Raw genomic sequence first — 12,699 nt, 5'->3', positions numbered from 1 at the left:
TCCTGCAAGATAGTTTTTCAAAGATTTGTAAATGACTCTCAGTCTTCCCGTAGTTTTTTGTTTTGTTTTGTTTTCTAAGCTAAAATATTAAGTTACATTAGCCATTCCTCATAACATAGGTTCCAGACTGCCCAGGTATTTCAGCTGCCTTTTTGGACAATTCTGTTATTGTTCATTTAAAAATGTGGCTGCCTAGGTTTAAATGTAGTATTTAGGTTTAAATTTAGTACTTTAGATATAATGTCAACAGCATAGTTACCAAAGTCTTAACTAACTCTGCCACACCCATTTTTCTTCTCTGCTGCCTATCATTCTGAAATACAGATACAATAGTGTTCTTTCCTGTTAAAAACCTTTAGTTTGCATTACCCAGAGGATCACAGCAAAGCTCTTTTGGTGTGGTCTCTGCAGGGTCCTCTTCAACTTGGCTGTTCCTGTCTCTGCAGCCTTATCCCTGCTAATATCCTAGACTGCCGTTAGACCAAATGCTATGTGCTATTCCTGGATATATCTGCTGCTTTATGCCTAAGGTCCTTACTGTTACTTTTACCTAGGATATCCTTTCCTTAGTTCTTAATTGGCTGCTCTTCCATGTGGAGTCCCCCATACCCTCAATTAGCTACATCTCCTGTATGCTTGCAAAGCACCTGTGCACATCTCCATCAAGGCACTTAATTGTAATCACCTATTTATTTTGCTGTTTCCCCGATAGAACCATAACCCATTTGTCTTTGTACCTGAGTGCTTAATGTAGTGGCAGCATATAGTAGATGCTCAGTAACATTAGCTGAATGAATGAATGAATTCTATTTTCTGTTCCAATATACCCAAACCTGTCACTCATATCAAATGATCTAATATCTTAGCTCACACCCAAAAAGAGAATCTATCAGGTGTGAAACCCAATTTTCCTCCTTTTTATTTTCAAATTTACTATCCTGTTCTTCCTGTCTTAAAGGAAAATGATCCCAAACCTCTTCCCCAGTCTTATCTGCTGTCTCTAGGACTTACTTAATAATATCCCTTCGCATATTTTTAATCTCTCTTTTACTGCCTTTGGCTTATCCTTTGCTTGTGACATGCTCAACTCTTCCACCAAAACAAAATAAAAACAAACTTTTACTTTACGATTAACTGTCCTCATAAAACTACCACCTTAGCTTTCTTTTTCTCAGCCAAACTTCATGAATAAATGAATATACTCATTGCCATTGCTTTTTAGTCCTCTATCTCTTTTCATTTCTCTTGTGACCCCGCCATCATGCTTTCGCCTAGTTTATCTCTTAATAGCCAAATACAGCAACTCCTCTTCAAATTTGGCGAAGCATCTGTGAGGCATTTTACACTGCCAACCATGCTCACTTCTTTGAATACTCCCCACCCTCCCTGACTTGACTTCCATGATAGTAGTTTTTCCTGGGTTTTCTTATTGTTTAAATGATGGCCTGTCTATCTTTGGTAATTGTCCTATCCTTTAAAAGTTGCTTTCTCAAGTTTGTATTATTGATTCTCTTACTTCTCTGTGTACCCTCAATGAATGATCTCATTCACTCTTGGCTTCATTTGCCATCTCTAAGATCATCATTCTCAATTGTTTCTGAATTGCAGATTACATTTACACTGACCACTAGAAATCTCCACTTTTATATCCTGGAGGAATTTCAAGATAGGCAAAAATGAAAATATTATCTTGTCTTTCTATTTCTGCCTCAAAATACTACAGCTTCTATTGTCTTATCTACTGTAATGGCAGGGTGCATGCATTATCTATATTTAGTGTCTACTACAAGAAGTTTTAATGATCTATACCACATAGGTGATATGGTTTTCACAGTTTCCTCTGTATTTTTTTTTTTTTAAGTCACATGGACTGTGGGGCTGAGATAGGGGGATTTCCAGAATCTTTAGAGGCTTGATAATAATGGAGAAGGCCAGAATTTCCCATTTTTCTCAGCTTCTCTTACACATGCTGCAAAAGAACCTGGTTATGGGAGAGTTAATTGAGAATTGACTATCTCTCTTATTTCTGAAATCAATTATGAACCAAGAGGATAAACACTCAAATTTTTGTATTTCAGGGTTCTGGTTTACATCAAGTTTCTAAAAGGCAACAGATGGATCAACTGCCTAGGATGCAAGAGAATCTAGTGAAAACGTAAGTCTAGCTATATATTTTCTTTCTAATTAGTTACATTTGCACATAAATGCCACTGACAAAACAGGTGTCCACTATATTTTGGAAGCTGAACTTCTAGGTTTTATAGCAACAATATAAAATTGCATATGGTAAGAGAACTTAAAGAAGTTGTGATCTGTTCCACTATTTATACACATTTTTTTTAGATCCCAGATACATTTTTGGTCCTCAAGCACGATAATATATTATTATATTATTTTTTAAACTAAAATAATATGTACCTAGGAGAACTTAAAACTACACCATTAACAACAACATAAACACAGGCATACCTTGGAGATATGGGTTTGGTTCCGGATCACTGTAATGAAGCAAGTATCACAATGAAGTGAATTACACAAATTTTGGGGTTTCTTAGTATATATAAAAGTTTTTTTTATACCATTACTGTAGTCTATTAAGTATGCAATAGCATTATGTCTAAAAACAATGTAAATACCTTAATTTTAAAAGATTTTATGCTGAAAAATGCTATTGATCATTTGAGCCTTCAGTGAGTTATAATCTTTTTGCTGGTGGAGGGTCTTGCCTCGATGTTGATGGCTCCTGATGGATCAGGGTGGTGGTTGCTGAAAGCTGAAGTGCCTGTGGCAAATTTTGAAAATAGGGCAACAACGAAGTTTGCTGCACCGATTGACTCTTTTATGAAAGATGTCTCTGTCATATGTGTTGTGGTTTGATAGCATTTTACCCACAGTAGAAATTCTTTCAAAATTGGCATAGTCCTTTCAAACTCTGCTGCTGATTTATCAACCAAGTCCATAGAATATTCTAAATCCTTTGCTGTCATTTCAAAAATGACATCACAGCATCTTTACCGGAGCAGATTTCATCTAAGAGACCACTTTCTTTGCTCATCTGTAAGAAGCAACTCCTCATCATTCAAATTTTAACATGAGATTGCAGCAAGTCAGTCACCTCTTCAGGCTCTACTTCTAATTCTAGTTCTCTTGCTGTTTCCAAAACATCTACAGTACTTCCTCCACTGAAGTCTTGCACCCCTCATAGTCATCTGTGAGGGTTGGAATCAACTTCTTCCAAACTTCTTTTAATGTTGACATTTTTCTACCTCCTCCCATAAATCACAAATGTTCTTAGTGGCATCTAGAATGATGGATCCTTTCCAGAAGGTTTTCTTCCAGACCCATCAGAGGAATCACTATCTATGGCAGGTATAAACTTATGAAATGTATTTCTTAAATAATAAGACTTGAAAGCTAAAATTACTCCTTGATCCATGGGCAGCAGAATAGATGTTATGTTAGCAGGCATTTAAACAGCATTTATCTTCTTGTGTATCTCCCACAGAGTTCTTGGATGTAACCAGGTACATTCTCAAAAAGTAGTAATATTTTAAAAGGAATCTTATTTTCTGAGCAGTAGGTCTCAACACTGGGCTTAAAATATTCAATAAACCATGCTGTAAACTCTAAACTCTTGTGCTGTCATCTGGGCTTTGTTGTTTCATGTGTAGAGTACAGGAAGAGTAGGTTTAGCATAATTCCTAGGATTTTCAGAATGGTAATTGAGCATTAGCTTCAACATAAAGTCACTGGCTGCATTAGACAAGTCAACCTGTTTTTTGATACTTTGAAGCCAGGCATTGTCTTCTCCTCTCTAGCTAGGAATGTCTGGGTGATATGGCTTTCACAGTTTCCTCCATATATATTTTTTTAAAAGTCACATGGACTGTGGGGCTGAGATAGGGGTATCTCCAGAATCTTTAGAGGCTTGATAATAATGGAGAAGGCCAGAATTTCCCACTTTTCTCAGCTTGCATCTTTTTCCAACAGAAGGCTGTTTTGTGTACATTGAAAATCTGTTGGTTAGGGTAATCGCCTTCATCAATGATCTTAGCTAGTTCTGGGTAACTTGCTGCAACACATAAGACATATTTAATTCCTCCAGCAAAAAATTGCAGCAACAGGTGTGACATCAGCACTTGCTGCTTCACTTGGCATTTTTATGTTATGAAGGGGGCTTCTTTCCTTAAACCTCATGAACCATCCTCTGCTGGCTTCCAGCTTTTCTTCTGCAGCTTTCTCACTTCTCTCAGCCTTCATAGAATTGAAAGGATTTAGGGTCTTACTCTTGATTAGGTTTTGGCTTAAGAGAATATTGTGGTTTCTTTGGTCTTCTATCCAGACCACTCACACTTTTTCCATATCAGCAAGAAAGCTGTTTTGCTTCCTTATCATTTGTGTGTTCACTAGAGTGGTGCTTTTAATTTCTTTTAAGAATCTTCCCTTTGCATTTACGCCTTGGCTTAACTGTTTGGCACCAGAGGCCTAGCTTTCAGCCTGTCTCAGCTTTCAACATACCTTCCTCACTAAATGACTAAGCTTATCATTTCTAGCCAAATTAAAGTGAGAGATGTGCAACTCTTCCTTCTACTTCAACACCATAGTAGGGTTATTAATTGGCCTAATTTCAATAGTGTTGTGTCTCAATGAATAGAGAAGCCCAAAGAGAGGGAGAGAGACCCAGGAATGGCTGGTTGGTAGAACAGTCAGAACATACATACCTTTATTAAACAGTTTGCTGTTTTATATGGGCATGGTTTATGGCTCCCCAAAACAATTACAGTAGTAACATCAAAGATCACTGATCACCATTAACAGATATAGTAATAATTTAAAAGTTTGAAATATTGTGAGAATTACCAAAATATGATGCAGATAGGAAATGAACATATGCCATTGGAAAAATAGTGCTGATAGACTTGCTTAACACAGGGTTGCCACAAATCTTCAATTTGTAAAAAATGCAGTATCTTTGAAGCACAATAAAGTGAAGCATAATAAGACAAGGTATGCCTGAATAATTACAGCATCAGCCCTACCCTTTTTAGTCAGGAGATATGTTCACTGGAGTGGACACTAAAATAAACGTAGCTGACAGTGCAGTTTAAACTGTTTTTTCTATGTAAATAAAACCAATTTAAGATAGATAAAGAACAGAGGGCTTGGTGCAGTGGCTCATGCCTATCATACAACATTTTGGGAGGCTGAGGCGGGAGGATTGCTTGAGGCCTCAAGTTCAAGACCAACTTGGGAAACATGGCAAGACTCTGTCTCTACAAAACATTAGAAAAATTGACTGGGTGTGATGGTGTGCACTGTAGTCCCAGCTGCTTGGGAGGCTGAGACAGGAGGATCACCTGAGCCCAGGAGTTCAAGGCTGCAGTGAGCCATGATTGCACCACTGCAATCCAGCCTGGTCAGCAGAGCAAGACACTGTCTCTTAAGAAAAAAAAAACAAAAACACAGGAATGTTTTGTGAGTTTACAAGGTTATGTCTACACACAATTTTCCCTGGTCCTGTACTAAATACAGAAGAATTACTCAGGTAATCCTTGTCTGAGTAACTTTATCCCATGTAGGGAAAAACATTAATATATAACTTAACCCTATAAAAAATTAAGCCAACATGTGAATCAGCTATAAGTCAGCATCCTTTTTAAATATAGATCAAGGTAAGAGCCACTCAAGTATAGCAAATTTCCTTGGTGGAGATTAATGAGGTAGAAACATTTTGTCCAATATTTGGCTAGATAAAGTATATTCTTTCTTGAATAGTCAAATTATTTAAATTATTATTTATTATCTTTATGCATTTTCATTATTGGAAATATAATGTAGTTTAAGTATTAAAATAAATTCTGACAAAGGACTTCCCTGGAAAAACTATTACGCCACTGTGTCAGAGTCCCCAAGACCACTCCCATCCATATTCAGTGGTTCACTAGAAGAATTCTATACTGTCAGAGTCACCAAGACCACTGCCATATTCAATGATGCACTAGAAGAATTCATAAGGATTGGCATATATTTGTACTTATGGCTAATATATATTTCCTTCCTCCCTTCCTTCCTTCCTTCCTTCTTTCCTTCCTCTCTCTCTTTCTTTTTTTCTTTCTTTCTCTAATCCATGTACCTCACAGGGAATTTATAGCTAAGGAATACAAAGCAAAATCAACAAAGGCATAAGGCACATGGGATGAATTCTCAGAAAACTAGGCTCAAGCTTCCGAAAGTTTTCTCCAAGTTAGGGTCACATAAGAAATACTTAATTCCTCCAGCAAAAAATTGCAACAACAGGTATGACAGTACATGAAGTTTTATCTACCAGAGAAGCTCATTAGATACTTAGCATCTAATGTTTCTATTGGGAGCAGATCACATAGGCTTCTTCTGCTTGGCATGCACCAAAATTCCAGACTCCCAGAAGGAAAACAGGTGTTCAATATAAACCACATTGTTTGTACAAACAGCATAGGCACAGTGAATCATTCTTTTCATTTGGGAAAAGGTTTATATCTGTGTAGGGAACTGTTTACCAGTAAGTTTCCAGATACCAGCCAAGGGCCAACCTCGCAAGCGGGCTTTTCCAAAGACAGTAGCCTAAAGCCTGCTATGTTGACTTTTCTGCACAACCACCCTAAATATTTTTATTAATATCTTGCAGTTCAGGTTTATTTTCCAATTCATATCTGTTCTAAAAATATATTACCTCTGTTATTCAAATTTGCTTAAATAGTGAAGAGGGGAATATTTCGAAAATGAAAGTTAAACTTCTTTATTCTAATCATATGTTAGCACATACACATATGTATGTCACCAGAATATAGGTCTACGAGGGCAGTTTGGTTTTCCATTGAATATTACTGGGAGTTGGATCTCTCAGGGAGTAGACTCTGAAATAGGAATCAGCATGTAGGAAGTTTATTTTACTTATTTATTTATTTATTGAGATGGAGTTTAGCTCTTGTTTCCCAGGCTGTAGTGCCATGGCGCGATCTTGGCTCACTGCAACCTCTGCCTCCTGGGTTCAAGTGATTCTCCTGCCTCAGCCTCCCGAGTAGCTGGGATTACAGACACATGCCACCGTGCCTGGCTAATTTTGTATTTTCAGTAGAGACGGGGTTTCTTCATGTTGATCAGGCTGGTCTCGAACTTCTGACCTCAGGTGATCCGCCTGCCTTGGCCTCCCAAGGTGCTGGGATTACAGGCATGAGCCACCGCGCCTGGCCTTATGTATTTATGTATTTATTTTGAGATGGAGTCTTGCTCTGTCACCCAGGTTGAAGTGCAGTGGTGCAATCTCTGCTCACTGCAACTTCTGCCTCCTGGATTCAAATTATTATTCTGCCTCAGCCTCCCAAATAGCTGAGATTACAGGTGTGTGCCACCATTCCTGGCTAATTTTTGTACTTTTAGTAGAGACAGGGTTTCGCCATGTTGGCCAGGCTGGTCTCGAACTCCTGACCTCAAAAGATCCTCCCGCCTTGGCCTCCCAAAGTGCTGAGATTACAGGCATGAGCCACTGCACCTGGCCAGAAAGTTTATTAGCGAGAGTTCTTAGGATCAACACCTGTGGGGGAAAGCTAGGAACCAGGTTTGGGCAGAGGGAGTAGGGCTACAGCGCAGCTGCAGTCCCATGTACCAAGCTGATTTATCCATGACTCAAGTATGGGCCTTTTCTTCCTCTGGCAGGATGACCCAGACTCTTATCCCTGGGGAATCTGAACTTCTGTTTATCATGTCCTTTCCAAGTCATGGCTAAGATACTTGTCCACTTACTGTCAGAATTGGGCAAGTTACTACCAAAGGACAACCAAGTAGATCACCTGGGTGCCAAACTCATTCCTCCCCACCCCCTTATGTAGCAGCAGCTATGAATCAGGCTGAGATCAGGTTGTCTGTGAGGCCCTCCACACCACAGGTCTGAACTGAGCTTAAGGTGCTGGTGCATCGAGGTAGGTGGCATGGTCTGGTATACCTGCCCATTCAGCTGCTTTGTGCCCTCCAGCACTGCTTGTGCTTGATCCCAGATCAATCACTTCCATCTCTGATGAAACTTAATGTTGAATAGAGTGCCTGGCATAAATTGGTGTTTAATAATTTTTGAATGAATTTATGACTAAATAAATGGTCAAATGGAAAAAAAAACCCGTTCATTCTCTGAAACTATAAACAATGCAAATCACTCATCTAATAGAAACATAGAAATATCTCTCTAATCATCCAAATTAGGTATATATAATTGGTACTACCTCAAAATATTGTTTTTCTTACTGGCTTAACTCTGGAAGTTAGTATCCTCCTTTTGTTGATGACTCAAATTTGAGTCTTTAAAGGACGTCACGGTATTAGGCACCTCACAGAATGGGATATCCAAATGGCCAAAGGACATGTGAAGAGAGACTCAACACCATTACTCATCAGCAGAATGCAAATTAAAATTACAAGATACAGCCACAAATTCTGAAGATTGATGATTCCAAGTGTTGTCAAGGATGTGGAGGAATAGGGGATTCTCATACATTGCTAGTAGGAGTATACGTTTATATAACCACTTTGGAATATTGTGTTAGTTTGTTTTCACACTGCTATAAAGAACTACCTGAGACTGGGTAATTTATGAAGAAAAGAAGTTTAATTGAATCACAGTCCCGCAAGCTGTGTAGGAAACATGTTTGGGGAGGCCTCAGGAAAGTTACAACCATGGTGGAAGGGCGAAGGGGAAGCAAGCGCCTTCTTCACATGGCAGAGCAGAAGAGAGAGTGAATGGGGAAGTGCTACACATTTTCAAACAACCAGATTTCGTGAGAACCCACTATCACCAGGACACTAAGGGGGAGGTCCGCCCCCAGGATCAAATTATCTCCCACTGGGTCACTCCCCCAGCACCAGGGATTACAATTCAACATGAGATTTGTGTTGGGGACAAAGGGCCAAACCATATCAAATACATTTTAGCATTATTTTCTCTATTTAGCTGATCATATACCTTCTGTATAACCCAACAATTCCAGTAATATATCAAATAGAATGGTGCATACATTTACACCAAAAGAACAAGAATGTTCATAGCAGCTTTATTCTTGACAGTTCAAAACTGAATACAGCTTAAATGTCCATCAGTAATGGAATGGATGAAAATTATATATACATATATGAAAATAACAGCAATAAAAACAAACTATAACTCATACAACATTATGGATAATTCTCAGTAATGAGTGAAGTAGGTCAGAAATAAAAGAATATGTACAATGTGATCCCATTCATTTAAAGTTCAAAGACAGACAAAAGTAAACTGTGATGTCAGAACACAGGCTAGTAATTATTAATACCAATGGAAAGGAAGAAGTGAATAATAATTGTGAGCGACATGATGGCGTCTTCCAGTATGATGATAATATTCTAGTGCTTGACCTAAGTGGTGGTTACATCAGTATTTGCTTTATTATAATTTATGGATTGGTACATTTATGATTTGTGAACTTTTAATCAAGTCTCCATGGCTTTTAATGTTTGCTTTGGTTGATATTCTCATATGTACTAATATTAAAATATTGACTTACCCATTTTTCCTAACATTCAGAACAAATCAGAACATTAGAAAATACCCATATGAATGTTAAATTCTCTTTTAAAAATCTAGCAGAAAGGGATAGTGCCTGATTTAATATTAACTATTATAGTCCTACTATGTAGACTATGTAGATTTAATATTAGCTATTATAGTCCTACTGTGTAGACATAATACTATGTATTATGACCACAAATGAACAAGATATCTATACTGCTGTTGAAGGATGTATTCTAGAGATCTTTACATATATCAATTGGACAAAAGTCTCTTTAAGATTAAATATGAGAAACAGTCTTTTTAGTATAAGTTTCGTAAGTTGCCAAAAAAGTCTAGACAAGTCAATAGGTAACTTTATTGACTGTCGCCCATGGTGTGTATTAACTATGAAAAATCATATTTCCGAAAGCAAGGAGCTCAAAACTGATACCACAGGAATAGTTCCTAAAAATAGAAAACTAAAGTTTATTTTTTTCTTTAGTGTGAAACCTCATTTTTTTCTGCTTATGAACAGTTTTAAAGTGACTAAAAGCCCTAAAGGAAGAAAATAACCAAGGAGCCATTGGTACCCTGGAGCAAAAGAACCTGAGGGAAATTGATACTAGGACTTGGTAAGAGACAGATTGTTAGGGGCGCATCCTTCTGATTCTGATTTTTTTAAAAAGCAGCTACAGTAGAGATAACACAACCAAAATATCCAACATTAAAAGAGTAAGTCAATAACTCTGTTGATATTAGGAAGTTGCAAAAATTACATTCTAGGAGAGTACATAGCTGACATAGAAAAATGCTTACCTATAATAGTAAACAAAAATTATAGTACAAAATAGGTTAGTGAAATTGTGGATGATTTATATTTATGCCTCTTAGGTTTTATATAAGAATATGTATACTTTATAATTATTTTAAATAATTTTATATTAAAAGAGAAAAGTCAAGAGATAGTCCAGATAGACTATGGAAATTCTTAAGTCATAATAGCAGTATAAATACTGTGTAACTAATACAGTACAGTGTTTAAAAAAATAGTGAGAAGCAAGGTGGTACAGTAGTCCTCTCTTACCCAAGAGAGATACATTCCAAAGACCACCAGTGGATACCAAAACCATGGATAGTACTGCACCCTGTGTATGCTAAGTTTTTTTACATACATAGATATCTATGATAAAATTAAATTTACAATTTAGGCATAGGAAGAGATTAGCAGTAACTAATAATACAACTTAATTATAACAGCATACTGTAATAAAAGTTATATGAATGTGGTGTCTCTCTCTCTCTCAAAATAGCTTATTGTACCGTAATCACCTATTTTGGGACCATGGCTGACCACAGGAAACTGAAACTGTGGAAAGTAAAACCATGGATAAAGGGGGGACAAGTGTAAATGAAAATCGGCACTGACTTTGGAGCAGAGAGACCAATCAATTTTTGCCTCCATTTCTTATTATTTAATGTGACTTTATATAAGTAACCACTCTCAGATTCCATTTTCTCCCCCATAAGATGAAGAGATGAAACCCAAAATGAATGATTGGTATGAGAATTAGAGATTATTTTTAAAAATCCCTAATTCAATAAACATTAACTATTATCATTACTATGGTGCTTTACTGAATATAAAGAATCAGCAGAGTAACAATGTATTGATTTGTGAGGACAGAAAAATACATATGACAATAATTTGGAACTGCAAGTGTCTGTTTTGCTATTAATAACATAAACTTGCAGGAGGCTTAACCACTATTATTTATTTAAAAATCATAATACTCAGGAGCATAGAATGGTTTCCAAACTTTGTTGACCATGACTGACACCATATTGTGATCCCTATACCCACATATATATTTACATATTTTACAGTTTATGAAAGAATATTTTCTCTTACTATGTGTGATGCATATTGATACTTCTTTTTCTGTTTTTTTTTTTTTTCTTTTTTTTAAAGAGACAGGTCTTGTGCTGTTGCCCCAGCTACAGTGCAGTGGTACAATGATTGCTCACTGTAACCCTAAACTTCCAGGCTCAAGAGACCCCCCTGCCTCAGCCTCCTGAGTAGCTAGGACTATAGGCATGAGCCACCATGTCCAGCTAATTTTTTGATTTTCTGTAGAGAATATGGACAGGGTCTTGCCATGTTTTTTCAGGCTGGTATTAATCTCCTGGGCTCAAGCAATCTCCCACCTTGGCCTCCTAAAGTGCTGGGATTACAGGCATGAATCACTGCACCTGGCCCCTTTTCTGTTCTTTTTATTAATATATGTTCTTTTTCCTCTTCTGTTCTGTTTCCTTTTCTGTTATTTTTATATTGCTATTGTAATTCAGTAAATCAATCCACTAATGAGTTGCATTCTGCAGTTTGGAAAACACTGCTCTAAAAGACAGTGATTAAATATCTTTTACCAGTGAAGTACCTCAGCTTCATCATTAGTGTCATTAGTTAGTTATTATTCAGACATTTGTGTCATCATGTTAGTTAGATCTTTTAGAAATGGGCCATATTTTGGAAGCTACTCAAAACATCCTTAATGTAATAGAAAATCATTTAGTACTATAAATAATAAATATCTATAATGAGCTATATTAATTAGACATAATAATTGAATGATTGTGGTTAATTCCATATTTCACCAGAAGAAATCATTTTTAAACATGATTAATAAACTAAAGAAAATTTTAACAGGAAATGGATTATTCCCAAAGCACATTTAAAAAATTTTTTTAATTGAGATATTATTCACATACCAAAAAAATTATCCTTTTAGCCTACAGCTCTGTATCCTTAGCACTTTGGAAGGCCAAGGCAGGACAATCACTTGAGCCCAGGAGTTGAAGGCTGCAGTGAGCTATGTTCGTGCCACTGCATTGCAGCTTGGGCAACAGAGCCAGACCCCATTTAAAAACTTTTTTAAAATAAAAATAATAAAGTGTACAACTCAGTGATTTTTCGTATATTCATGGGGTCATGCAAGCATCACCACTAACTGATTCCAGAACATTTTCATCACCCCGAAAATAAAGCCTGTATGAATGAGCAGTTAGTTCCCAAACCCCCTTCCACTAAACTCCTGGCAATTACTAATCTTCTTTCTGTCTTTATGGTTTTCTCTGGTCTTGTTATTTCA

At 36.9% G+C, this 12,699-nt stretch overlaps 1 protein-coding gene across 6 annotated transcripts in view; it reads left to right on the top strand.

Annotated features, from left to right (window-relative positions):
• The window catches only part of CCDC169 (coiled-coil domain containing 169), a 95,932-nt gene that overhangs the window by 47,208 nt on the left and 36,025 nt on the right, over window positions 1–12,699 (top strand). For 4 of the 6 annotated variants that reach the window (XM_057299655.1, XM_057299654.2, XM_057299657.2 and 1 more), the window contains one exon: window positions 2,079–2,155. In XM_057299655.1, coding sequence (XP_057155638.1) covers window positions 2,079–2,155 — 77 coding nt within the window. Of the gene's footprint in view, window positions 1–2,078; window positions 2,156–6,140; window positions 6,298–10,088; window positions 10,186–12,699 lie in introns of those variants that run through there. The other 2 variants (XR_008954749.1, XM_057299656.1) reach the window with 2 other exon arrangements.

Source organism: Pan paniscus, chromosome 14 (genome assembly GCF_029289425.2).
Source record: "Pan paniscus chromosome 14, NHGRI_mPanPan1-v2.0_pri, whole genome shotgun sequence".
In the NCBI taxonomy this organism is placed as follows: Eukaryota; Metazoa; Chordata; class Mammalia; order Primates; family Hominidae; genus Pan; species Pan paniscus.
The sequence above is the reverse complement of the archived record's forward strand: the minus strand, read 5'-3'. Positions and strand labels throughout refer to the sequence as shown.